At 43.1% G+C, this 25,911-nt stretch overlaps 1 protein-coding gene across 1 annotated transcript in view; it reads left to right on the forward strand.

The window, feature by feature from the left end:
• Positions 1 to 25,911, forward strand: part of LOC124796433 (1-phosphatidylinositol 4,5-bisphosphate phosphodiesterase gamma-1) — a 248,485-nt gene that overhangs the window by 196,700 nt on the left and 25,874 nt on the right. The window contains exon 20 of the mRNA XM_047260620.1: positions 3,721 to 3,860. Coding sequence (XP_047116576.1) covers positions 3,721 to 3,860 — 140 coding nt within the window. The remainder of the gene's footprint in view (positions 1 to 3,720; positions 3,861 to 25,911) is intronic.

Raw genomic sequence — 25,911 nt, forward strand, 5'->3', positions numbered from 1 at the left:
AAAAGTTCCTATTAGCAACCATCTCTTCTCACAGGTAGGAAAAAATTCAGAACGTAGAGTTGGCCATATTGACAAACGTCCCAAACAGTTTTGCCAGTCGGATTTTCTTAGTACATTGAAATGTTGCTACATTCAAAGATGAACAATACGGAATTTGTATATACTTTGTTGGATAATGTATGAAAATGCAGTGGTAGAAATTCGGGGCGGAGAAAAAAGCTCATCTTCTACCTTTTTTTTTTAATTTATTTACTGGCGCAGAGGTTTTGTCGCAAGTATTTATCTTTGTGCTTGCAAAGCATGCCTGTGTAGCACTACATATATTCAACGGTAGAAGTTAGTTGTGGCGGCACCTAGCAACATTTTTCAGAACTTCCACTTACTTCTCACTCGATTCTAAGCCGCAGGCGGTTTTTTGGATTGCAAAAACCGGAAAAAAAGTGCGGCTTAGATTCGAGTAAATACGGTATGTTTTGTGGGGAACATCGAAAGATACTGTCTACCAGAATCATCCCACCACACTGGACAAACTTGAATCAGCAATCTCTGTGCTATCTGAATCCATTTCTGTTGAAATACTACAGGATGGGATGACAAATTTCATTGTTTGTTTGCACCAACTCCATGCTGTGTGGTAGAAATGTCAGAAAGATTGTGATCTGCTTGCAGAGGATGAGTCCAGTCACGTACGCTGAGGATGTGCAAGCTGCACAGCGTATAGCACCATCTGTTAGCTTTTGGAACTACTTCAAAACTTTTGTATAACGTCTGCATACAATTCTTTCAGCTTTCAGAGTAAACACACCTTTTGTTGCACTTATCTGTTGATCTTAGTTTTCAAGATATTTAACTTTGACATTAGAGACTCCTTTGCTAGACGCCATGTAAAATGTGCATAATATTTGCGGACGTTTAGGCTTGAAGACAAAACTTGCATTACAAAAGTGGTCACTGAATGAAAAATAGTAATAATTAGCTTATTACAATTCTGTCATGAAGAAATACAAATTAATTTACATCAGTGTGCATGCTTTTCTGTGCCAGTTCTTCACATAAATGTTATAGAAAAGTTCTGGTAGGAAATAAATACTTTCTGATTCGAGACACTCATCAAAAACCAGAAGCATTGAGTTGTCGAAAGTACCCACAAAAAGAAAGGAAACTTGTTAGTTTTCCGAGTAATCCTTTTACAAGCAAGAGTAAAACACACACACACACACATACACACACACACACACACACACACACACACACACACACACACACACCTATGCCACCACATGGTGCTGGGACTGTGTAAGGGTATAGGTGTGGGTGTGGGTGTGGGTGTGTGGGTGTGGGGGGGGGGGGGGGGGGGACTCTGACTGACTGACTTCTGTAGCTTTGTCCAAACTGCTGGAGATGGCAGTCATGTGTGCATGATGATGTATTCTTGTTTCCTTTTCTGACAAACACTTTGGCTGAAAGTTAATGTGTAAGTGTCTTTTCATTGTCTCTGTATGCCACTTTACGTGTCATGGTGTTATGGTGAGTAGCAATCTACCCTTTTGTTACATTGTTGATATTTCAATCTGAAGATTACATTGTTTGACTACACCGATAAACAAACACTGAGGGCCAGTTTGTGTATCTGTAAAAGAATAATCTTCTTTCCACTGTGGGTTGAAGCATCGGAATTCATCTGATTTTCATTCTGAGGACCTTAACACCTTCTCAACCATTTTCCTCTCACTAAATTTATCCTACCACAAATGTCAGAGAGACGTTGACTCTGACAACACTAATGATGAAAGCCCGAGCTTGCTTGCTCTCTTCGATAACAAATAAGCCATGTTGGCAGAAAGATGGTGCAGAACTGCTTGCTTGACAGTGCCTGCTAGCTAGCTCTGTAAGTGCTCACTGGCACCTGCACCCACATTAGTGCACGTGTCCAGCCCTGTTGTGTAACATCTTTATGTCCAGAGCAGTAAATGAAATTTTTGCAGTCATAGATACAACTGAAGAAGTCATTGGTATTTGTTATTCTCACATTTATGGAAGGGAAATAGTAACTGTAGGGTCAAAATAAGAAAGCAGAAATTAGATATAGACTTTACATACAATGTAGGAGGACTGTGTACTTTTACTATTGAGACAAGGACAGGTTGATGAGGAATAACGGACACTTACTTATTTACAGAACCTGTGATGTAGCTTCGCTGATTGACTTGTTTCTGTACTGATTATATTTACTTGTTCGTTTGTTGTGTGGGATAAGAAATTGTCTGTCAATGCCTAGAAGATTACTGTTGTTTACGGAACGTTTCTACATAGCAGTAAAAAATTACCTTCTTCAAAATACATTCCTTTCTCTGTCCACAAGAGTTTTCTTATCTATTAGCGGGTAAGCAGGGAAGGGGTCATGATGAAGAAACCTGCCACAGCCAGGGAAGAGGAAGATTACATGTGGCCAGTACGACAATATGCGTGATAGCCTGTATTAATTTATGGATGTGACTGTAGATAACCAAGCAACATGCAGAAGCAGGCAATAGGTTCTAAACGTTCATTTTAATTAACAGTCTGTATTTTCTCTCTTATTGTCATGCCTGAAGGAATACAGTGCTTTTTCAAAATTTCATTATAACATTATATGTACTTTTTAGAATTAAAACACACACACACAGACAGACAGACAGACAGACAGAGAGAGAGAGAGAGAGAGAGAGAGAGACTGTTGCTCCAGATCATGTGCCAAGTGGGATTCAATATGTGTGAAGAAGGCCAGCATATATGGTCACAAGTTGGTTTGACTCATTGTGGAATGTCAAGGAAATGCTGAAAAACCTGAACTGGCAAATCCTTTCAAGATTGATGTCAACTATTTCACAAAAGCTTACTCACAAATTTTCAACAACCTGTATTAGGCAAGTAATCTAGGAACGTACTACAGCCCCCTGTATATTGCATTTGTAGTTACCAGTAAGTTAAGACTAAAATAATTACAGTGTGTAGAGAGGCATTTAAGCAGTCATTCATCCTGCACTCCACACAAAAATGTAATAGGTAGACAGCTGAACATGCGGTGTAATGTCCCATCACTGTGGTTAGCAGAGTTGTAAATATAGATGTACATCAACTTTATCATACCTCAGTTGCAATTTCAGCAACACCCCTTCTTTCTGTAGAGCTGCCGGGTTATTCAACAAGTTAGTTAAATCATCCAGAAAGCTCTGACCATTCATGAGGCATTTATCAACATGATGCTCATTTACTTTCAAAAGCAGGAACAGAGGAAAGTTGAAAGGTGCCAGGCCTTGTCCCTACATAGGAAAACCAATTTGTGGTTCAAAGGTTGCCTCAGATCCACATCTTCCTAAGTGTTAAGCACAATTTCTAGACATTTCCCGCATTCATATGATGTTCGCCGTAAACAACTAGCTGGAGTGTCAAAAGGTGTAGCATTGCCTGTTTTTTAAAATCAAATCAATGTTCTTTGTACTTGTAATAACTGCATTATTTTCCATACTTTGTATGAAAATGTAGGTGTATAAGATACAAACGGTACTATGCAAACCCTTACCTGTCACTGGAAACAAAGAAGAAACTGTGGTCACCGTAAATGTTATGCAGGGCATGGATACACTATTCTCTACTTTCTGAATTACCTACTTAAGTTTAATTTTGAACAGCAAAGAAACGTAAATATTGCTGTGTCTAAGAAGGGATTGTTTCTTTCAGCTGACAATGGTTTTAACCCAGTTTGGAATGAAACATTTGACTTTGAAGTTTCGAATCCTCATTTTGCCCTGCTGAGGTTTGTTGTCCAGGATGAGGACATGTTTGGAGACTCAAATTTCATTGGACAAGCAACCTACCCAGTAAGTATGATTTTCAGTGTGATATTGTGCTCAAAAAGGCTAGAATCTTATTCTATTTATGCTCTTCTGTTTGCCATTTGAAAGAAATGAGAAACAAACTCTGGCTGTAGAACTTTTGTATGTTAAGCATGTAAAGGAGGGGCAAGTCACTCAGGTCCTACACTGAGGGGGATATGCTTGGTGTGAGTGCAAGAGCAGACAAAAATGGAGGGGAAGCCATCAGAGTGTAGGAGGTCAGAGAGCACTTTGACTTTCTACTGATATCTTCTCTTTAATCTATGTCTCCCCTCATCCTAACAAAAGGTAGGGAGGTCCCTCCCAACCGGGAGTCTTGAGTTATTTGCCCCCTTCCTTTCTTTCTCTTCCACATAAAGCTATTGAAAGGAAGGAGCAGTTTTTTTTCTGTTTTTAAGTTTATATATTGACAGTAATTGGAATTTTACCTCCTGAAGGTAAGTACGACCAGCCGCTCTATGTCCTTATAATTTATCAGTTGTGGCAGTTAAACTTTGGGGCCAGTTCTTGATGTGTACAGGTGGAGCATTTGACTTGTGAAAATCGTGAATCTGGATTTGAGTCCCAATCTGACACACACACTTTTATCTTATCACAGTAGTTTAAACATGTAAGTCAGCTTTTTATCCCTGCCCCCCCCCCCCCCCCACACACATACACACACACACACACACACACACACACACACACACACACACACACACACACACACAAGAAGGTTGCTTCCTGATTTATGATATTTCTATGTTGTTTCTTCTGATCACTTGTTGTCACTTTCCTGTTCTATTTTCTACAAGAATCTGTGCTTCATTAGCAGTGATCCATGGGATGTATGATTTCTTGTATATTCTGCGTTGTTAATTCTTTATCTTCCTTAGTTTCTCAATCCGCAAGCCACCATAAGGTGTGTGGCAGAGGGAACCCTGCACCTCTCCTGTTCCACTCGCAAATAGAGTAAGGGAAAAAGCCTCCGTATGAGCCTTATTTCTCATATCTTATCTCCGTGGTTCTTACGTGCGATGTATGTTAGCAGGAACAGAATCGTTCGGCAATCAGCTTCAAATGCCAGGTCTCTAAATTTTCTCTGTAGTGTTTCCCAAAATGAGTGACGCCTTCCCTCTGGGAATTCCCATTTGAGTTCCTCAAGCATCTCCCTAACACTTAAGTTTTGTTCAAACCTACTGGTAAGAAATCTAGCAGCCCTCCTCTGAATTGCTTCGATGTCTTCCTTCAATGCGACCTGGTACGGATCCCAAACACTCGAGCAGTACTCAAGAATAGGTTGCACCAGTGTCCTATATCGATCTCCTTTACAGGTAAATTGCTCTTTCCTAAAATTTTCCCAATAAACTGAAGTTGACCATTTTCATTCCCTACCACAGTTTTCACATGCTCATTCCACCTCATATCGCTTTGCAGTGTTACACCCAGATATTTAAATGACTTGACTGTGTCAAGCTGGACACTAGTAATACTGTATCCAAACATTTTAGATTTGTTCTTCCAACTCATCCACATTAACTTACATTTTTCCCTCATTTAGGGCTAGCTGCCATTCATCACATCAACTGGAAATTTTGTCTAAGTTGTATTGTATCTTCCTACAGTCACTCAACTTCAACACCTTACTGTACACCACAGCATCCCCAGCAAACAACCACAGGCTGCTGCCCGCCCTGTCTGCCGAATCATTTATGTACATAGAGAACAACAGCGGTCCTATCACACTCCCTTAGAGCACTCGTGACTGTATCCTTTTCTCAAACCTATCAGCCATTAAGCTCCAGGGTTGTGTTTCACCAACACTATTCTCCACAGAATTTACAAACAGGATTTTGGTGTGAGTATGGTTTGGTTTAGTAGAAAAGCCCACTTTCATTTGGATGTGTTCATTAATAAGCAAAATCAGCACATTTGGGTGACTGAGAATCTGCATTTCATGATCAAGAAGTCTATTCGCCCTCAGTGAACATATCTGTAGGGTGCTGATGTCTGTGCCCTACTGACCCAAATTCTATTTATCGTGTTGTGCCACAAATATTCCTAAAGATTCTCATTTCTACATTTAAATTTTTTCAACTTTAGATTGACCTCCAGTATGTATGCTAATTGATGCATATTTAAGATATTTGAAAGATGATAAGATGAAATACCTTTGGATTTCAAGAGGAGAGAGAGGTTTTGACAGTGTAGACCAGATCATGCTCTTCAAGATTCTGAAGGTGACAGGGCTAAAATACAGGGAGTGAAATGCTCTTAACAATTTGTGCAGAAACTAGACCACTGTTATAAGAGTCAAGGGGCATGAAAAGGAAGGAGCAGTTGAGGGGGGAGGGAGATAAGGTTGTAAACTACTGCCAGTGTTATTCAGTCTGTACATTGAGCAGCAGTGAAGAAAACCAAGGAGATATTTGGAAATGCAAGTTCAAGGAGAATAAATAAGAACTTTGAGGTTTGCTGATGAGATTGTACTTCTGTGAGAGGCAGCAAAGGTTTTGTAAGAAGAATTAGATGGGATGGCTAGTGTCCTTGCAAAGAGGTTATAAGATGAGTATCAACAAAAGTAAAATAAGGAATGGAATTTAGTCAAATTAGGTCAGGAAATTGGGATGTTAAAAGTAGTAGTTAAATTTTGCTATTTGGACAGCAAAATAACTGATAAAGTCTGAAATAGACAGAATATGTATGAAATGTGCTTTATTCATCTCATTACATACATTTTTCAAGTCGTGACCTCAGGTTCTTCTAGATATGGCTGATTAATAGTTGCTTTTGCAACACCTGAAGGTGATGGCTGCGTCATCAAAATATTGTGTATAAAATAGAAACAATTACTTGGCAGCACATCAGAAGCATAATATTAATTTTCATATCAATTGATTTGATGTTTAAGAGACACGTCTAATATTACAATAAGAACACTTTACAGTAAATATGAAATTTTAAATTTACTTTGCAGAAATACTTGCTGTATCAACAAAAATAATCAGTTCCTAAGAATATAATATAACTGGATGGATAAAAAAATCTACTCACCAACCGGTGGCAGGACTTCTAGCAGAAGGGTTGAAGGGGAAGGAAGAGGGATGAAGAAAAAGAACTGGTGAAGTTTAGGAAATGGGGAGGGATTCAAAAAGTTGTCCAGAACCATGGAGCAGGGACACTTAATGAGACATGATGCAAATACTGATTATTGCGGACTGCATCGGATGAGATCTCATCCTGTCCATTAAATCTTCCCTGACCCAGGCTTTTGGATGACTTTTTGAAACACTTCCCATTTCCTAAACTTCACCATTCCTTTTTCTTCGTCCTTCACCCTTCCCCTTCAGCCCTTCTGACAGGAGGAGGAGTCACTGGCTCCGAAAGCTTGCAAATTTCCTTAATCATAATATGTGTGTCTTCTTGTGCCACCTCTTGGTGAGTAGATATTTTTATCCATCCAGTTACAAATAATTATTATAGTTTTCAGTACACAAAAAAGTAAAATATGTAATTCCCTTGTTCAAACTGTGAAACTGTCCTCAATGAATTATTCAGTAGAATAGTAATGCTTTTCCACCAGAAGGATGAAGAACAATCTTTCCAGTGAACCAAGCTGTATGTTAAATATATTACTGCCTTTTACATTATTGTAAATTTTTAGCCCCAAATACTGTGGTATTTGATTGTAGAGTTTTAAGCAGTTTGTCAGAAGTTTAAAGTCATGTCTGAGGAGAGTGCTGTAGTTGTTATGGAAGTGGAAGTGTTGTGTACGTTCTTTTGTAATACTGGGAGCCTTCAGACATTTGCTGAATTTCCCCAGATCATATGCTGTAACAAATAACAGACACAAAACAGCAGTGGTAGACTATCCTTTCAGTCAACTGTCAGTTGCAACAGTATTTGATGGAATTGAATGAAGAGTGTGGATATGATAGATATTACTGCGAAGTACATTGGTTAAGTCGAGAGGCATGTTTGGTACGATTTTTGATGTAATATCCATTATTGTTGAATTTCTGAAGTAAAGTGGAAAGCAAGAATGAAAATTAGAACATTGGGAATAGTCTACAGACCTCACCTTTTAAATGGACAATACTGCACGCTGTCCACAGTAAGACATTGCAAGGTGAAACAAACTAATTTCTGATTTGATGGGGATACAGTTAAAATGAAAATTGCAATGTAAGAGGAACAACTTCTGACAAAAAATACTGTCCATATCCCAAAAATGTGAATTTTGAAGAATTCATTGTGTTAGTGAAAGAATTACAATAATAGCTTTTGAAATGTTTTGAGGATTCTGTCAGTCTTACATCCGTTATTGAGCTGTTTTCGAGACTGTTAGCCATTTCAGTTGAAAGTGCCTCTTTGCGTGTACAGATGGAACTAATCAATCTGCAGCATAATTCCCATTTAAAAGATAAATTGTTTTATGTTATAACTACCCAGGAGCTCTATGTTGTTGCCCTCGGCAAGAGTTCCCCATGTCTCCATAAAGAGGTTGCAAGTGTGATGCAGCATTTTTATAAAAAAAATTTTCAGTTATGGAACTAATTAAGTCATGATTATGGGGCAGACTGAGTGATGAAAATCTGTGAATTTGTCTGTGCCTGTCTTTATTCCAACACTTTGTATCAAACATATTTTATTCCACCTTCACTATGCCAAAAATAATTAAATAATACTAAAAAATTGTTTCCTTTATGATTTATGTTTAGAAACATGACATACAAAATCAAGCCATGTGCTAGCTGCTCATTGTTTGTTGTACAACTGCATCTGTTTAAGGAGTAGGGCATTCTGGCTACCGGTTCACAGTGTATTTATTCCCTCATATAGTTTGTTGCAAATAATCCACTGCAGTTCAGAAGAAACAATGATCTACATAATAACAATACCAGAAGAAAAAATGACATTTGCTACTTCACATTAAGATTGTCTTAAGCACATAAAGTGATATGCAATACTGCATCTAATTTTTTTATAACTTACCCAGTGATATAAATTACCTGACAGACAGCAAAATCAATTTTGAAAATAAACCGAAAAATTTTATCTCTGAAAACTCCCTCAATTCCATATAAGAATTTCCATTGTTTTAATATGTAAAAGGCAAACTAAGGAAATGCAAACATACGTTTCTACCATTTGTAGACTTAAAGAAAGCTTTTGACAATGTTGACTGGAATACTCTCTTTCAAATTCTGAAGGTGGCAGGGGTCAAATACAGGGAACAAAAGGCTATTTACAATTTGTACAGAAACCAGATGGCAGTTATAAGAGTCGAGGGGCATGAAAGGGAAGCAGTGGTTGGGAAAGGAGTGAGACAGGGTTGTAGCCTCTCCCTGATGCTATTCAATCTGTATATTGAGCAAGCAGTAAAGGAAACGAAAGAAAAGTTCGGAGTAGGTATTAAAATCCATGGAGAAGAAATAAAAACTTTGAGGTTCGCCAATGACATTGTAATTCTGTCAGAGACAGCAAAGGACTTGGAAGAGCAGTTGAACAGAATGGACAGTGTCTTGTACAGAGGTTATAAGATGAACATCTACAAAAGCAAAACGAGGATAATGGAATGTAGTCTAATTAAATCAGGTGATGCTGAGGGAATTAGATTAGGAAATGAGACACGTAAACTAGTAGATGAGTTTTGCTATTTGGGGAGCAAAATAACTGATGATGGTCGAAGTAGAGAGGATATAAAATGACAAGGAAAGCATGTCTGAAAAAGAGATATTTGTTAACATCAAATATTGATTTAAGTGTCAGGAAGTCTTTTAGACAAGTATTTGTATGGAGTGTAGCTATGTATGGGCCAACAGCTTTGCCGCGGTGGTAAAACTGGTTCCCGTCAGATCACCGAAGTTAAGCGCTGTCGTGCTGGGCTAGCACTCGGATGGATGACCATCCGGTCTGCTGAGCACTGTTGGCAAGTGGGGTGCACTCAGCCCTTGTGAGACAAACTGAGGAGCTGCTTGATTGGGAAGTAGTGGCTCCAGTCCTGGAAACTGACAAAGGGCCAGGAAGGCAGTGTGCTGACCACATGCCCCTCCATATCCGCATCCAGTGATGCCTGTGGGCAGAGGATGACACAGCGGCCGGTTGGTACCATTGGGCCTTCATGGCCTGTTCAGGAGGAGTTTAGTTTTTAGTTTAGTAGCTATGTATGGATGTGAAACATGGACAATAAATAATTTCGACAAGAAGAGAATAGAAGCTTTCAAAATGTGGTGCTACAGAAGAATGCTGAAGGTCAGATGGGTAGATCGCGTAACTAATGAGGAGGTACTGAATAGAATTGGGGAGAAGAGGAATTTGTGGCACAAGTTGACTAGATCATCAGTTGCTAGGACACATTCTGAGGCCTCAAGGGATCACAAATTTAGTGTTGGAGGGAAGGATGGATGGAAAAAATCACTGAGGGAGACCAAGAGATGAATACATTAAGCAGATTCAGAAGGATGTAGGGTGCAGTAGTTACTTGGGGGTGAAGAAGCTTGCACAGGATAGAGTAGCATGGAGAGCTGTATTAAACCAGTCTCTGGACTGAAGACCACAACAATAACAAAAACAACAACAATATGTAAAAGGTGACAGGTAGGAATTACTAACTTACATCTGTATGTTTTATAATAATAATAATAATAATAAAGCAAAAACAAAACAAACTTACAAATGTTCAGCATGAAGCCATATTTGCAAATTAATTTTGTGATATGAATGTAAAATGACTCAGTCCACATCATTATGGTTTATCATATTATTGATCCATGTAACATGGAACTATCTATGTAAATAATAATGTGGCATATTCACAGTTTCCCTCTCTTTCACATCTTCCTGCTCATATGGTGAGATGTAATAGTGGGATGGGGGGTGGGGGGGTTGACACTTTCTGGGATTCTTTCAGGCACCTCATTTCCAATTAAAACTGATGTATCATCAGCAAATAAAACTAAATGAACATCACTAGCAAGTGGTATATCATTTACATAGAAGAGGAACAGATAGGGACCAAATACGGAAATAGTTTTTCATGTTGGGGAGTAATGACATGAATTTGAAGTTAGAATTACTCTTCATTTCCTACCTGTTAAGTAAAAGCAGTGCCCCTGATTCCGTAGAAGTATGAGTGGTTCAGTGAATTGAACGCTTTTGTCGCATCACAGGATAATACTGTGATCTTTCTACCCTTATGTAATTAGCATATTTTTGTAGTAAACTTATTGATTGCATTATAGAGTTCTTTCCTTGTTGAAATCTAAACTGATTTTTAAAGGTTATGTCATTGATGCCCCCACCACCCAGTTGCCTCTACCATCGTGTGCTGCTGCTTGCAGTCTGGCTTCAGCAGCCAGAGACTGTGGTCATATGTGTGTGAGTTGTATATGCTCGAGTATGTGTGCATATGTTGTCTATTTTTGATGAAGGCCTTGTTGCCTGAAAGCTTGCTTTCTGACAGTCTTTTTGTTGTGCCTATCTGCAACTCAGCATCGCTGCTATGTGGTAAGTAGCAGCTATCCTTTTCGTAATATTATTACATTACATTCTGGATTTTCCATTGTTTGATTTTGCCTGATGACTTTTCTTCTAACCGGTAATTTAGTGCTGTTTTGCTTTGTTAATATTTTCTGAAGCATTACTATACTCAGTGACTGTCCTTCTTTATCTCCTTTCATGTGTTTCTCTTGTTGCCTTGTAAACCACAATGCAGGCTCTACTTACAAGCCACACTATATCAACCATCTTGGTAGTGCACAGTAGACGGCTACAAGACCCCGCTGATTGTTGGTGCAGCATCTCGTGTCCCACATTACTCCTGCCAAAATCATTAATCTTACACCTTCAAATTGATCACTCTTCCTGCACCACTCTCACTTATTTTCATGTGTTATTTCCCATGCCTCCTGTGCCACACAAACTTGTATCTCATCTTGGAACCCACCCCCTTCACCCCCACCTTCCACCCCATTCCTGCTCTTCTCTATTCCAATTTGCATCTACTAACTTCACCTAACCTAGTCGCATCTGCCATCGCCCATCGCCCTTCTTCCGACTTATCCACCCCCAGAGTTGCGATCCACCTGACAGTCTTTTTATTTACTTTTTCTTTGATCTCAGTGTGTCTTCATTCCAATTTCAGGTGGTTTTTGCCTTTCACTATCGGCCTAGTCCCTCAGATTTCACCTTATTTCACCAGGATTCATCCGTTTTATTCTTTTTGTGATTTTTTTCCCCCATGTGTTTGGGTGTATTTTTGTGAATTCTTTTGGATGTAATTCTACATTATCTATGTATTTTTACATGTTTTATCCATCACCATATATCCTTGCTCCTTCCATCTGCATCAGTACAGAAAAGTTTCTTTATTCCTAGCAAGAATCCAGTCCCACATACTGTTCCTGTGTTGTATCTTGAAGCATGGAATCCCCCCAAATGGCCTTACCATCAAATTACCTATCTCAGACTGCCACCATTGCTTCCACAGTGACCTCCATCTGTTCAGATTATTCCAGTCCTTGATCCTCACCAACATAGTCCTCCAAAGTCATATTAATCAGGGCCCAAACCTCCTTGTAATACTTTCTTTCCATCTGCAAAATTCCCCTGCTATGCAATCCCAAATTCCCAGACCACACCCCTCTGTGGGTCCAGGGGTTAGAATAGGCCCGAGGTATTCCTGCCTGCCGTAATAGGCGACTAAAAGGAGTATCACACGTTTTGGCCCTATAAGTTCAGGTCCCATTTTATGGTTTAACCTGCCACTTTCCAAATTCTACAGAAGTGCAGCACATATGGGGAAGCACGCCTTACATGGTGCACAAGTTACCCATAGTCCCCTTAGTTTCGAACTCCTGAACCTCTTCTCGTCACGGGTTTGCATCTCCACCTGCAATTCAACTACAAGGGTTGGAACTTAAATAGTGGCAACTATTTATTCACAACCGATACAAAAGAGTTAAATGTTCGCAACTGTTACTGTCCTTCAAAGTAGTCACCAGCATTGTGTAGAACCCGTTACCAGCAATGTGGAAGGCGTAGTATACTGTTAGCAGAGCCTGTTCTGTTGATGGTGCGAATGGGGTGGTCTACTGCCTATCAGATCAAAGTCACAAGGACTTAAGTCTGAGGAGTATGGTGGATGATACAGTACTTCCCAGTCCCATCGACCGAACAGAGCAGCTACAGTGTGCACTGTATGTGCCCGTGCATGCAAAATGATGGGTGGGTTGTGCATAAAGTGTCGCTGCTTCTTTCACAAAGCTGGTCACAGGTGATGCTCCAAAAACAAACAGTAATATTGTGCATTGATGGTCTGCCATGGAGGAATGTAATGCATTAGGATAACATCACAGTCGTACATGAGAATCGCCATGACTTTCACCATACTAGGGCTCTGACGCACTTTCAACTTTTGCAGCAATCCATAGTGATGCCATTCATTGGATTAGCGTTTCAGTTTAGGTTCGTACAATGTGGCTCATGTCTCATTCAGTGTTATGATATGGCGTAAGAAAGCCTCTCCTTCGCGCTCATAGCGTGTCTGAGCAGCATCATAACGCATCCCTTTCTGCATTACCATCAAGTCGTGTGGAACCCATCATGATGCAATTTTTCGCACGCCCAGGTGCTCCTTCAAGATGCGAAGCACGGTTGTATGCGCTAATCCGGTTTCGTGGTTGAGCTCACAAATCGTATGGTGCCGATCACTGTCCACTAATGCAGCAACAGCATGTGCGTCTTCTTCAGAGATGCTAGGATGACCTGCCCGATGCATGTCTGCCACAGTTTGCCGAACTTCATTTAAGGCCGTTACCCAACGTGCCACTGTTCTGTATGCCAATGCCAGTTCCCCACACGCCTCTTGAAGACCTTGATGACACTGTTGTGCTGTACGACCTCTGGCACATTCAATCTTGATGTAACTCCATTGTTCCTGTTTCGAAAACACAGTGACACCGTTACATTAGACCGCTCACTCACAAGTGACTGTGTTTCCGTCTTTTGTGCGCGTGCTGGTGAAGTGAGCCGGGCGAGTCCATTTGCTCGGAGGTAAGGTAAGTATATCAAGGATGTGTTCTGTTAGCAACAATAGTAGATTCCATTGCATAGTGTCTCCATAGCAGTGTTGCCAGTTCCAACCCACATATTTGGGGAAGGACACTTTCCGGGGTACATCATCTTCTTCCATTATCTCCTGTCCTCTTTCACCCCTTGACATTATTGGATTTCTGTGTACCCAATATACAGCATGGTAGCCAGTCTCTTGTGGTGGGGCCATCATGTACCCATTTGGTGGTAGCCCCCTGACATCACAGGGACAACACCGCTGATGCCTGAGCTGTAAACTCCCCACATATGCCAAGGAGTAGATTCCTGTCTTCCTCAGGCATCAGGACTCTCCCGGCAATGGCCATCATGCTAGGTAGCCTTTGCTGTGGCTAAGTGGTGCCTGTGGGGAGAGCCCCTGATCAGAGTGTATGGCATCAGGGCGGATGACCCGCAATGAAGCGGACTAAGTCATCTTTTGCTGGGGACCAAATGGCCCCATCAATCTGTAAGGAAGGAAATGTTGATTTCAGTGCTAACAGGTATGACCCTAAAATGTTCCCTTCCCTATCAAGACCTTGAGAGGAACATAGGGCTTCAGAGAGACAGGATCTGTAATCGCCATGTTACTTAGTGTGCAGCAGAACTGATGGGTCCTCCTTTCTGGAAACTAAGCCTCTGTTTTTTGTTGAGCACCTGAAGGATAAGTTTGAGGAAGTGACAGTGCTGTCCAAAATGCGCAATGAGTCGGTTTTGATTCGGACAGCATCCACAATCCAGTCCCGAGCATTATTCGCCTGTGACAAGCTGGGTGATATTCTTGTTTTGGTCAGTCGCCACAAAAGCCTCAGTATGGTCCAGGGAATTATTTTCCATCATGACCTCCTATTACAGTCTGATGATGAGCTACAAGCCAATTTAGAACAGCGGGGTGTTCATTTTGTCCGGCGCGTTTACAGGGGAGCCACCAGTGCCTTCATCTTGGCCTATAAGGGAGATCCATTACCTGAAAAGGCCAAGGTGATGGTGTACCGATGTGATGTCAAACCCTGTGTCCCTCCCCCTATGTCATGCTTTAAGTGCTGGACATTCAGGCCCATGTCTTCCCGTTGCCATTCCAGCGCCACATGTAGAGACTGCGGACATTCACCACACCTGAAAATTCTATGTGCAGCTCCTCCCACATGTGTGAACTGTGAACAGCATCACTCCCTTTGCTTAGCGGACTGCCCAGTACTCCAAAAGGAGCACAAAATTATGGAGTACAAGACCCTGGACAGGTTGTCTTACTGCAAGGCTAAACTCAAATATGAAAGACTGTTCCCATGATTTCTTCTTACGCTGTCACCACAACAGCATCGCCATCGGTGATGCTGTTATGCCCATCATCTCAGGTTACTCCAGTGGGCCCTCAGGGCTGCCCATCTTCCTCATTGGTTGGGGGCACATCTTCTTCTGTTGCTCTCAAAGCTTCTACTTTGGGAGCATCGCCCCCCAAAATGCCGGGGGCATCAGTCCCCTCCCTCCCAGCCAGAGACGGAACGGCCGCCTCGGGCCCCTCTTATGCGGAAGGGGTCCGTTGGGACTCTACCTTCCATGGTCCCCCTTCCCCCATGGCCCCCAGTGGTCACCAGCTGGTGGTTGAAAGAGCCACTTGCTGCTGGTTGAAGGGCATCAAGGTCTTCCTCTGTCCCTGGGGCGACTTCCGAGAAGCCCTCCCAGCAAGCCCCTAAGGAGTAGCAAGAGGGCAAAATTTGAAAGAAACGAGAGCCTCCAGTGCCTCCAACACCAGCACTCCCACATGGCTCTGCGTCCGAGGACAAGGTGGAGATTATTCTGGCGTCCCCTGAGGACCTAGATCTTGCCGACACAGCAGATGCCATTGTACTGGGTGCCATCACTCAACCAGTGGCAACAGTTGATGCTGAGGCCTAATTTGCCTCCTGGGTCCCTCCATGCCACCCCAGACAATAGAAAGCGTAATTCTCCAGTGGGACTACGGCAGTTTTTTCTCCCACTTGGCTGTGTTACGTCAACTTGTAAGCAGTATCCCAGCTTTTCGCTTTGTCCTTCAAGAGACCTGCTTTCCCACAATGCAGATCCCCACCCTCCTTGACTATCAGGGGTACTACAAAAATTGTCCCGCCTGTGACAGACTGTAGGGTGGGGTATATATTTTCGTCCTTACCTCTGTCTGCAGTGAACCTGTGCCCCTTCAAACACCTTTAGAAGCTGTGGCTGAGGACAACACAGGAAATTACCGTCTGTAACGTCTACTTCCCTACAGATGGTGAATCACCACCCCATGTTTTGGGTGCACTCATTTCACAGCTTCCCCCACCTTTTCTCGTTCTGGGAGATTTTGACGCTAATAACCCTTTGTGGGGTGGAGCCAAGGTTAATGGCCGTGGCAAAGATGTTGAGGACCTACTCACTCACCTCGACCTTTGCCTCCTCAGTACAGGTGCTCCACACATTTCAGTGTGGCATATGGCACATATTCAGCCATTGATCTCTTGGTTTGCAGTCCTGGCCTTCTCCCATCTATCCACTGGAGAGCATGTGATGACTTGTGTCGTAGTGACCACTTTCCCATCTTCCTGTCACTCCCCTGTCATCATACCCATGGCCACCTACTCAGATGGGCTTTAGCCAAGGCAGATTGGGAAGCCTTCACCACTGCTGTCACCATTGAGTCTCCCCCACATGGTGCCATCAATGTGGCAGTTGAGCAGGTCACTGCAATGATCGTTTCTGCAGTGGAAATCACGATCCCTTGTTCCTTAGGGTGCCCCCAGTGAAAAAGACAGTACTGTGGTGGTCACGGGAAATTGCTAAGGCCATTAAAGAGATTAGGCAGTCTCTACAGTGACGTAAGAGGCACTCTTCCCTGAAGCATGTAATAGCTTTTAAACAGCTCTGTGCCCATGTTCACCAGCTTATAAAAAGACGGAAAAAGGAGTGTTGGGAGAGGTATGTCTTGACCATTGGGTGCCATACTTCACCTTCCCAAGTCTGGACAAAGATCAGGCGTGGTTTTGAGTACCAGACCCCAACAGGTGTCCCTGACATTGACATCAGTGGCGTGTTATCTACTGACGCAAATTCGATTGACAAGCACTTTGCTGAGCACTGTGCTCGAGCATCTGTGTTGGAGAATTATCCCCCAGCATTTCACACCTTCAAATGGCTGATGGAAAGGAAAGTCCTCTCGTTCAGTACATGCCACAGTAAACCATAAAACGCCCCATTTACAGAGTGGGAGCTCCTCAGTGGCCTTGCACATAGCCCCAACACAGCTCCCGGGCTGGGTTGGAACTACAGCCAGATGATTAAATATCTCTCGTCCGACTACAAGCGACACCTCCTCGTCACCTTCATCTGTATCTGGTGCGATGGTGCCTCTCCATTACAATAGAGGGAGAGCACCATCATTCCGGTGCTCAAACCTGGTAAAAACCCACTTGATGTGGATAACTATTGGCCCACCAGCCTCACCAGCATTCTTTGTAAGCTGCTGGAATGTATCGTATGTCGGTGGTTGTGTTGAGTCCTGGAATCACGTGTCCTACTGGCTCCGCGCCAAAGCGGTTCCCGCCAGGGTCGCTCTACCACTGATAATCTTGTGTCCCGCAAGTCTGCCATCCAAACAGCCTTTTCCAGACATCAACACCTGGTTGCCGTCTTTTTTGATTTACAGAAAGCTTACAACATGACCTGGCAATATCATACCCTTGCCTTATTATATGAGTGGGGTCTCCAGGGCCCACTTCAGAGTTTTATCCAAAATTTCCTATTGCTCCGTACTTTCTGTGTCCAAGTTGGTGCCTCCCATAGTTCCCCCCATATCCAGGAGAATGGGGGTTCTTCAGGGCACTCTATTGAGTTTATCTCTATTTTTAGTGGTCATTAATGATCTAGCAGCAGCTGTAGGGCTGTCTGTCTCACCTTCTCTGTATGCAGATGACTTATGCATCTCGTACTGCTCCACTAGTACTGGTGTTGCTGAGCGGCACTTACAGGGAGTCATCCACGAGGCGCAGTCATAGTCTCTGGCCCACAGCTTCCAGTTTTCAGCCGCAAAGTCGTGTGTCACATCACTTATGTCAGCATCGTACCATTCATCCGCAACCAGAACTTTTCCTTAATGACAATCCACTCACTGTAGTGGAGACATGCCAATTCTTAGGACTGGTTTTCGGTACCCGATTGACTTGGTTTCCTCACCTTTGTCAGCTTAAGCAGAAGTGCTGGCAGCATTTCAATGCCCTTCGCTGCCTGAGCAACACCAACTAGGGTGCATATTGCTCTACGCTGCTGCAGCTCTACGTAGCCCTTGTTCAATACCATCTTGACTCTGGGAGTCTGGTTTATGGTTCGGCGTCACCCTCAGCCCTGCATTTACCACGGTGGCGTTCAACTAGCGATGGGAGCTTTTAGGATGAGTTGGGTGACCAGTGTCCTGGTGGAGTCCCTCCATTGAAGGTTAGGCGTGCACAACTGCTGGCCAGTTACATTGCATCCGAATTACTGTCTCCTTTTCCCACCCACGGTGGTTCATGTCCCACATCAGTGATCCAGGTCAGTGCTTACAATCACAGTTCGTACCCGATCCCTCCTGTGTGAACTAGAGTCCTTTCCTTTACCACCTCCCCTCTGGGTCCATCCGCGTACACCTCCATGTTGTATACTGAGGCTGCAACTTTGTCTGAACCTTTCGCATGACCCTAAGGACACAGTTCCTCCCACTGCTCTCCACTTTCACTTCCTCTCGACTCTTGCCATGTCCCGGGCCTTTGAAGTAGTTTACACCAAGGGCTCGTTGACTGATGCTTATATTGGTTTTGCCTGTGTTCACAGCAGGTATGTTGAATAGCACTTCTTAGAGATGGCTGCAGTGTTTTCACTGAAGAACTGGTGGCCATATCTCATGCTCTTGAGCACATCCGCTCATGCCCTGGCAAGTTGTTTCTTCTCTGTACTGACTCCTTGAGCAGCCTCCTAGCTATCGACCAGTGCTACCCTCACCATCCCTTGGTAGCGACCTCCCAAGAGTCCCTATATGCCCTGGAATGGTCCAGTCATTCAGTGGTTTTTGTCTGGACCCCGGGACACTTCGGAATCTCGGGCAACAAACTTGCTGATAGGCTAGCAATTCAGGCTAAGTGGAAACCGTTTTTGGAGATGGGCATCTCTGAACCTGACCTGCTGTATTATGCTAAGGTTTTTCGGCTATGGGAGACGGAATGGCATAACAGTACATCCAACAAACTGCATGTCATTAAGGAAGCTACAAATGTGTGCGCCTCTCGCAGAGACTCTGTGGTTCTCTGCTAGTTCCGCATTGGCCATATGTGGCTAACACATGGTTAGCTCCTCCGTTGCTTGGACCCACCTCGGTGTCACTGTAGCTCCCCTATGACTGTTGTCCACATCTTGCTGGACTGCCCAATTTTAGCCACTCTGCGGCGGACTTTTAACCTCCCCAGCACCCTACCTTTGGTATTGGGTGACAGTGGCTCAACAGCAGATTTAGTTTTACGTTTTATTCGTGAGTTTTTTTTTATCATACCCTCTAAGGTGGGCATTTGGCCTTTACCCTCCCTCCATTTGAATCTGTCCCCCTTTCTTTACATTTATTTGTCTTGGTGTTCGTCTTGTCCCTTCAAGTGTTCACCTCTCCTTACCTTTTGAGGTGGACATTTTAGTGTCTTGTGGAGTGCCTGGCTCATCCTCTTTTATTCTTGTGATCAGCCAGCCCAGACCTTCTGCTCCATGGTTAATACTTTCTTCTACTTTTCTTTGTGGTGTACATTTCCCCATTTTTTGTTCGTTCCATTCGTTTTCTTTTTAGGTGTGGTTCCGCATTCCTTTTCCCCCCTTTTACTTTCCCAAACGTACTTTGGGTGTTGTTTTAACCCGAGCCTTGTTTATGTCAGGAGAAAGGGACTGATGACCCTGTAGTTTGGTCCTTTATACCCCAAACCCAAACCCTGGATCCCATATCACACATTGAAACTCTTGTCCTCCAGGAACTAGAGCAACTTGCACAGCACCACCTTGAAAAATTCTCCTCCCTGTTCACTTCCTACTCCGGCCTTGGGCTGCCACCCTCCACCACCTCTACAACCACCTCCAAACCAGCCCCCATGCCCCCCTCATAGCTGACAAACCCAATCTTGCAGACCTACTGCATTTACCCCATCCTCAGAAACTCCCTTCCACCTCCATACAGAATCCAGAACCCAAACAGACTCAAAGCACAGTCATGAACCTTTCCTCCAAGAGCCTTAGCCCTGCAGAAGTATCCGTTCTTTCCAAGGGTCTCACCTTTTGCCCCACACCCAGATTCAGTCATGCAGGATTTCTTAAAGAACTTCTCTCATTCAGTTTCTGCAGTGGAAATACATTTTTGCCACCAACCCTACCAATCAGACTCAACCAGAGACCAATGTTGAACCCTGCCTGACTCAGTTCACTCCTCCATCCAACTGTGATCCAGCCCCACTGCCCCCAAATCACCCCGTGTTAACTTTCTGGAATTTCTTAACCTCGAACGTTGCCATACAATCATTCCCCAAACCCCTCAATGTGCAAACTAACCTTACATCTGCAAAAAGAACTGCAATCCACCACCTAAAAACTGATCCTGACCTTATAATCCTACCTGCTGACAAAGTCTCCACCACTGTTGTTTTGAATCAGAAGGATCACGTGGCAGAAGGATTCTGCTAGCTGTCAGATTGTTCCACCAACAGACCCTGCCACAGTGACCCTATTTCAGAAATCCAATGTGATCTCCAGTCTCTCCTCAAATCCTTAGGCCCATCCCAGAACCTCTCACCAGTGTCCATCTCTCTCCTCACCCATGACACTACCTGCACTCCTACATTCTACATGCTTCCTAAAGTCCATGAACACAACCACTCAGTATGCCACATTTTGTGGCCAGTTACTGTGCCCCCACTGAGAGAATCTCTCCTCTCCTGGATCAACACCTTCAGCTAATTACCTGCAACCTACCCTCCTATGTAAAAGATACCAACCATTTCTTCACCAAATCTCCACAGTTGCTGTTGCTTTACCACATTGTGTACTGCTCATAATATCGATGCCATCTCCCTTTACACTAACATCCCTAATGCTCATGGCTTTACCACTATTGAACACTACGTTTCCCAATGACCAATGGATTCCAAACTAACAGCCTCATCCCTAGTCACCATGATCATCTATACACCTATATCCTCACCCAAAACTACATCTCTTTTGAAGGCATTACCTACAAACAAATCATGGGTGCGGCTGTGGGCACCCGCATGACACCATCCTATGCCAGCTTATACATTGGTCATCTAGAGGAATCCTTCCTTAACACCCAGAATCCCAAACCCCTCACCTGGTTCGTTTTCATTGATGACATCTTCGTGATCCCGATTGAGGGTGAGGAACACTATCCACATTCCTCCAGAACCTCACCGCCTTCTACCCCATTTGCTTCACCTGATCCTGCTCAACCCAGCAAGTCACCTTCCTTGTTGTTGACCACCACCTCAAATATGGCTACATCAGTACCTCTGCCCATATAAAACCCACCAACCACCAGCAATACCTCCACTTTGACAGCTGCCACCCATTAAATACCAAGAAGTCTCTTCTGTACAGCCTAGCCACACATGTCCATCGCATTTGTAGTGACAGGCCGTCTCTCTCGAAGTATACTGAGGGTCTCACTGAGGCCTTCACAGACCGTAATTACACTCCCAACCTTGTACAAAAACATATCTCCCATGCCTTATCTTTCCAGTCACGCACCACCACCCAAAGTCCCACAGTCTGGCATTCATGACTCAGTATCACTAAGGACTGGAGCAACTGAATCACATTTTTTGCCAGAATTTTGGCTACCACCCTTCGTGCCCTGAAATGATAAATATCCAACCCAATATCCTTCACACCCTTTCCACAGTGGTATTCTGCCACCCACTGAGCCTACACAATATCCTCATCCATCCCTACACAGTCCCTGCTCCCAACCCCTTGCCTCATGGCTCATATCCCTGCAATAGAGCTAGATGCAAGACCTGACATGTACATCCTCCTACCATCACCTATTCCAGCCCGGTCACAGGCATCACCTATCCCATCAAAGGCAGTGCTACCTATGAAACCAGTCATGTGGTGTACAAACCATGCTGCATTCTGCGTGAACGTGACAACCAAGGAGCTGTGTTCGCATGAATGGACACCAACAAACTGTGGCCAAGAAACAGCTGAGTATGCTGCCCGACATGACATTCTTAATTTCAATGTCTGCTTCATAACCTGTGCCATCTGTATCCATCCCACCAACACCAGCTTTTCCTAATTATGCAGGTGGGAACTCTCCCTGCAATATATCCTATGTTCCTGGCCTCAACCTTCATTAGTCATTGTCCTTACGTATCTAGCCCCTTCCCCCTTCCCATTCCCGCACTACACAGCCCTCTATTCCACCAGTACACCCTCAATCATTTTACTTCTCTCCTTTCTGTGGTCTAAGGATTGGTTTATTATAATGGGACAGGTGGCAGTGAAATGACGTAATACATACCCTCAATTGCAAACAGGAAATAGCAAAGAAAGTTCTTCTGGAAAAGAGAAACCTGTTAACTTTGAATATATATGTAAATGTTTTTTCTGATGTTACCAGTGAAAACCCCAACTTCCAATTTTTTAAAGAATGAAACACATGTCATATCTCCTGAACTGTATGCTGTACAGTGATACTATTTTTGTGAGTACATTCAGTAGTATCCTCATACTGTAGGCAAAATGCATTGAGATTAGAGTTAACAGTAGAGAAATAATAAATTAGAACATCGTGGCTGATGCTGCAGTTTTACTGCAAGAACAGTGAAAATATAGCAAATGATAAACTTTTACCCGTCCATCATTTTATGGAGTGTGACATTGAGAACAAGATTCAAGAAGGTGTGAAATTATGTGTAAAGTATGCTGGATGGTGCTAAATGCTCTCATTCTCAAATACAGAATAAATATAGTCTGGGTAATTTCTGTACAGTTAGTTACATACCCTCAAGACACGTACACAGTTTCTAACTGTAAATTTGACTCATAGAATTAAAGCTTTAACATAAGATTTTGACTCGTAATGGGCGGATTATGCTAGTATTTTAAATTTTTTAATTCACTCAGTAACTGTGTGAAAAAGAAAATAAAATCTTTATTATCTCTGGAGTCCAATAGATAGGCAACCTAGCAGTGGGATTGTGCCCAAGGTTAGCTGTTTACTAGTGTAAGGACTTGACCAGAATGTAGCCTTGAACACAAGTGAAATGTGAATAATAAACAGTTTAGATAAGAAGAGAATAGATTCTTTTGAAATGTGGTATTACAGAAGGGAGTTGAAAATTAAATGGGTAGTTTGGATAAGTGATGAGGTGGTACTGAATAAAATTGGAAAACAACTTTACCATAAAATTTGACTAGAAGAAGGGAACGGTTGATTGGACGCATACTGAGGCATAAAAGATTTGTCAGTTTGGTCATGGAGGGAATTGTGAGGCAAAAATTTCAGAGAGAGACCAAGAGTTGAACACAATAAGCAGGTTCAAATGCACGTATTGCAAGTTGCATTAGTTATGGAGAGATGAAGAGACTTGCATAGGATAGGCAAACATTTAAAATGAAACGTTTCTCATTATGACATAAACTGCTTATAAATTTAAGTTCAAAAATTGCAGTCTTTTCATTAACTTATGCAGATTGTTGCAAAAGAAATGTTTTGGAGCAAGAAAGAATTTTATAACAGTCGATACAGATCTTGATGAATTGGAGATGTCTGATGGACTATCACGTTATCACATCCTTTTCATTTGGTACAGATGCAGAAAGTATTGGATGATTCTCTTGGAAGATGTTGCATTCCTGCATAATTAGAAATAATGTTCTGACAACCAAAATTTTACAGAATTCCTCATTTGTTGATTGATTCTTCACTTCTGCTTCTCCACTGCAAAGCTTTTGAGCACAGACACACTGTGCCAGACTGAGCAAAAACACTCTAAAACTCTCCCATGTGGTCACAGCTGCAGCTACTTTCATGATCTTATAATAATCAAAGCAGTGTTTACTTACACTACTGGCCATTAAAATTGCTACATCATGAAGATGACGTGCTACAGACGCGAAATTTAACCGACAGGAAGAAGATGCTGTGATATGCAAATGATTAGCTTTACAGAGCATTCGCACATCGTTGGCGCCGGTGGCGACACCTACAACGCGCTGCCATGAGGAAAATTTCCAACCAATTTCTCATCACAAACAGCAGTTGACCGGCGTTGCCTGGTGAAACGTTGTTGTGATGCCTCGTGTAAGGAGGAGAAATGCGTACCATCATGTTTTTGACATCTATAAAGGTCGGATTGTAACCTATTGCGATTGTGGTTTATCTTATTGCGACATTGCTGCTCACATTGGTCGAGATCCAATGACTGTTAGCAGAATATGGAATCAGTGGGTTCAGGAGGGTAATATGGAACACCGTGCTGGATCCCAATGGCCTCGTATCACTAGCAATCGAGATGACAGGCATCTTATCTGCATGGCTGTAATGGATCGTGCAGCCATGTCTCGATCCCTGAGTCAACAGATGGGGACGTTTGCAAGACAACAACCATCTGCACGAACAGTCCAACAATGTTTGCAGCAGCATGGACTATCAGCTTGGACACCGTGGCTGCGGTTACCCTTGATGCTGCATCACAGACAGGAGTGCCTGCGATGGTGTACTCAACGACGAACTTGGGTGCACGAATGCACTCTGTCTTCAGGCCACAAGTGGCCCATTAGGACCATCCAACCGCCTCAGTGGAGGATGCGGATAGGATGGGCATGTGGTCAGCACACCGCTCTCCTGGTCGTTATGATGGTTTTCTTCGACCGGAGCCGCTACTATTCGGTCGAGTAGCTCCTCAGTTGGCATCACGAGGCTGAGTGCACCCCGAAAAATGGCAACAGCACATGGCGGCTGGATGGTCACCCATACAAGTGCCGGCCACGCCCGACAGCGCTTAACATCAGTGAACTCACGGGAACCGGTGTATCCACTGCGGCAAGGCCATTGCTGGGTGCACGAATGGCAAAACGTCATTTTTTCGGATGAATCCAGGTTCTGTTTACAGCATCATGATGGTCGCATCCGTGTTTGGCAACGTCGCAGTGAACGCACATTGGAAGCGTGTATTCGTCATCGCCATACTGGCGTATCACCCGGCGTGATGGTATGGGGTGCCATTGGTTACACGTCTCGGTCACCTCTTGTTTGCATTGACGGCACTTTGAACAGTGGACGTTACATTTCAGATGTGTTATGACCCGTGGCTCTACCCTTCATTCGATCCCTTCGAAACCCTACATTTCAGCAGGATAATGCACGACCGCATGTTGCAGGTCCTGTACAGGCCTTTCTGGATACAGAAAATGTTCGACTGCTGCCCTGACCAGCACATTCTCCAGATCTCTCACCAATTGAAAACGTCTGGTCAATGGTGGCCGAGCAACTGGCTCGTCACAATACGCCAGTCACTACTCGTGATGAACTGTGGTATGGTGTTGAAGCTGCATTGTGAGCTGTACCTGTACACACCATCCAAGCTCTGTTTGACTCAATGCCCAGGCGTATCAAGGCCGTTATTACTGCCAGAAGTGGTTGTTTTTGGTACTGATTTTTCAGGATCTATGCACCCAAATTGCGTGAAAATGTAATCACATGTCAGTTCTAGTATAATATATTTGTCCAATGAATACCCGTTTATCATCTGCATTTCTTCTTGGTGTAGCAATTTTAATGGCCAGTAGTGTATTTGTTAAGACTCACAGTATAATCCAAATCATTTCCTTACAGGATTCACATTACAATTTGCTTGGCATCTTAGACTAACCCAATTACATTGATTATTTTTATCGACATTTTCTTTTCTGATGAAATTTCCAG

Source organism: Schistocerca piceifrons, chromosome 4 (assembly GCF_021461385.2).
Source record: "Schistocerca piceifrons isolate TAMUIC-IGC-003096 chromosome 4, iqSchPice1.1, whole genome shotgun sequence".
Lineage (NCBI taxonomy): Eukaryota > Metazoa > Arthropoda > Insecta > Orthoptera > Acrididae > Schistocerca > Schistocerca piceifrons.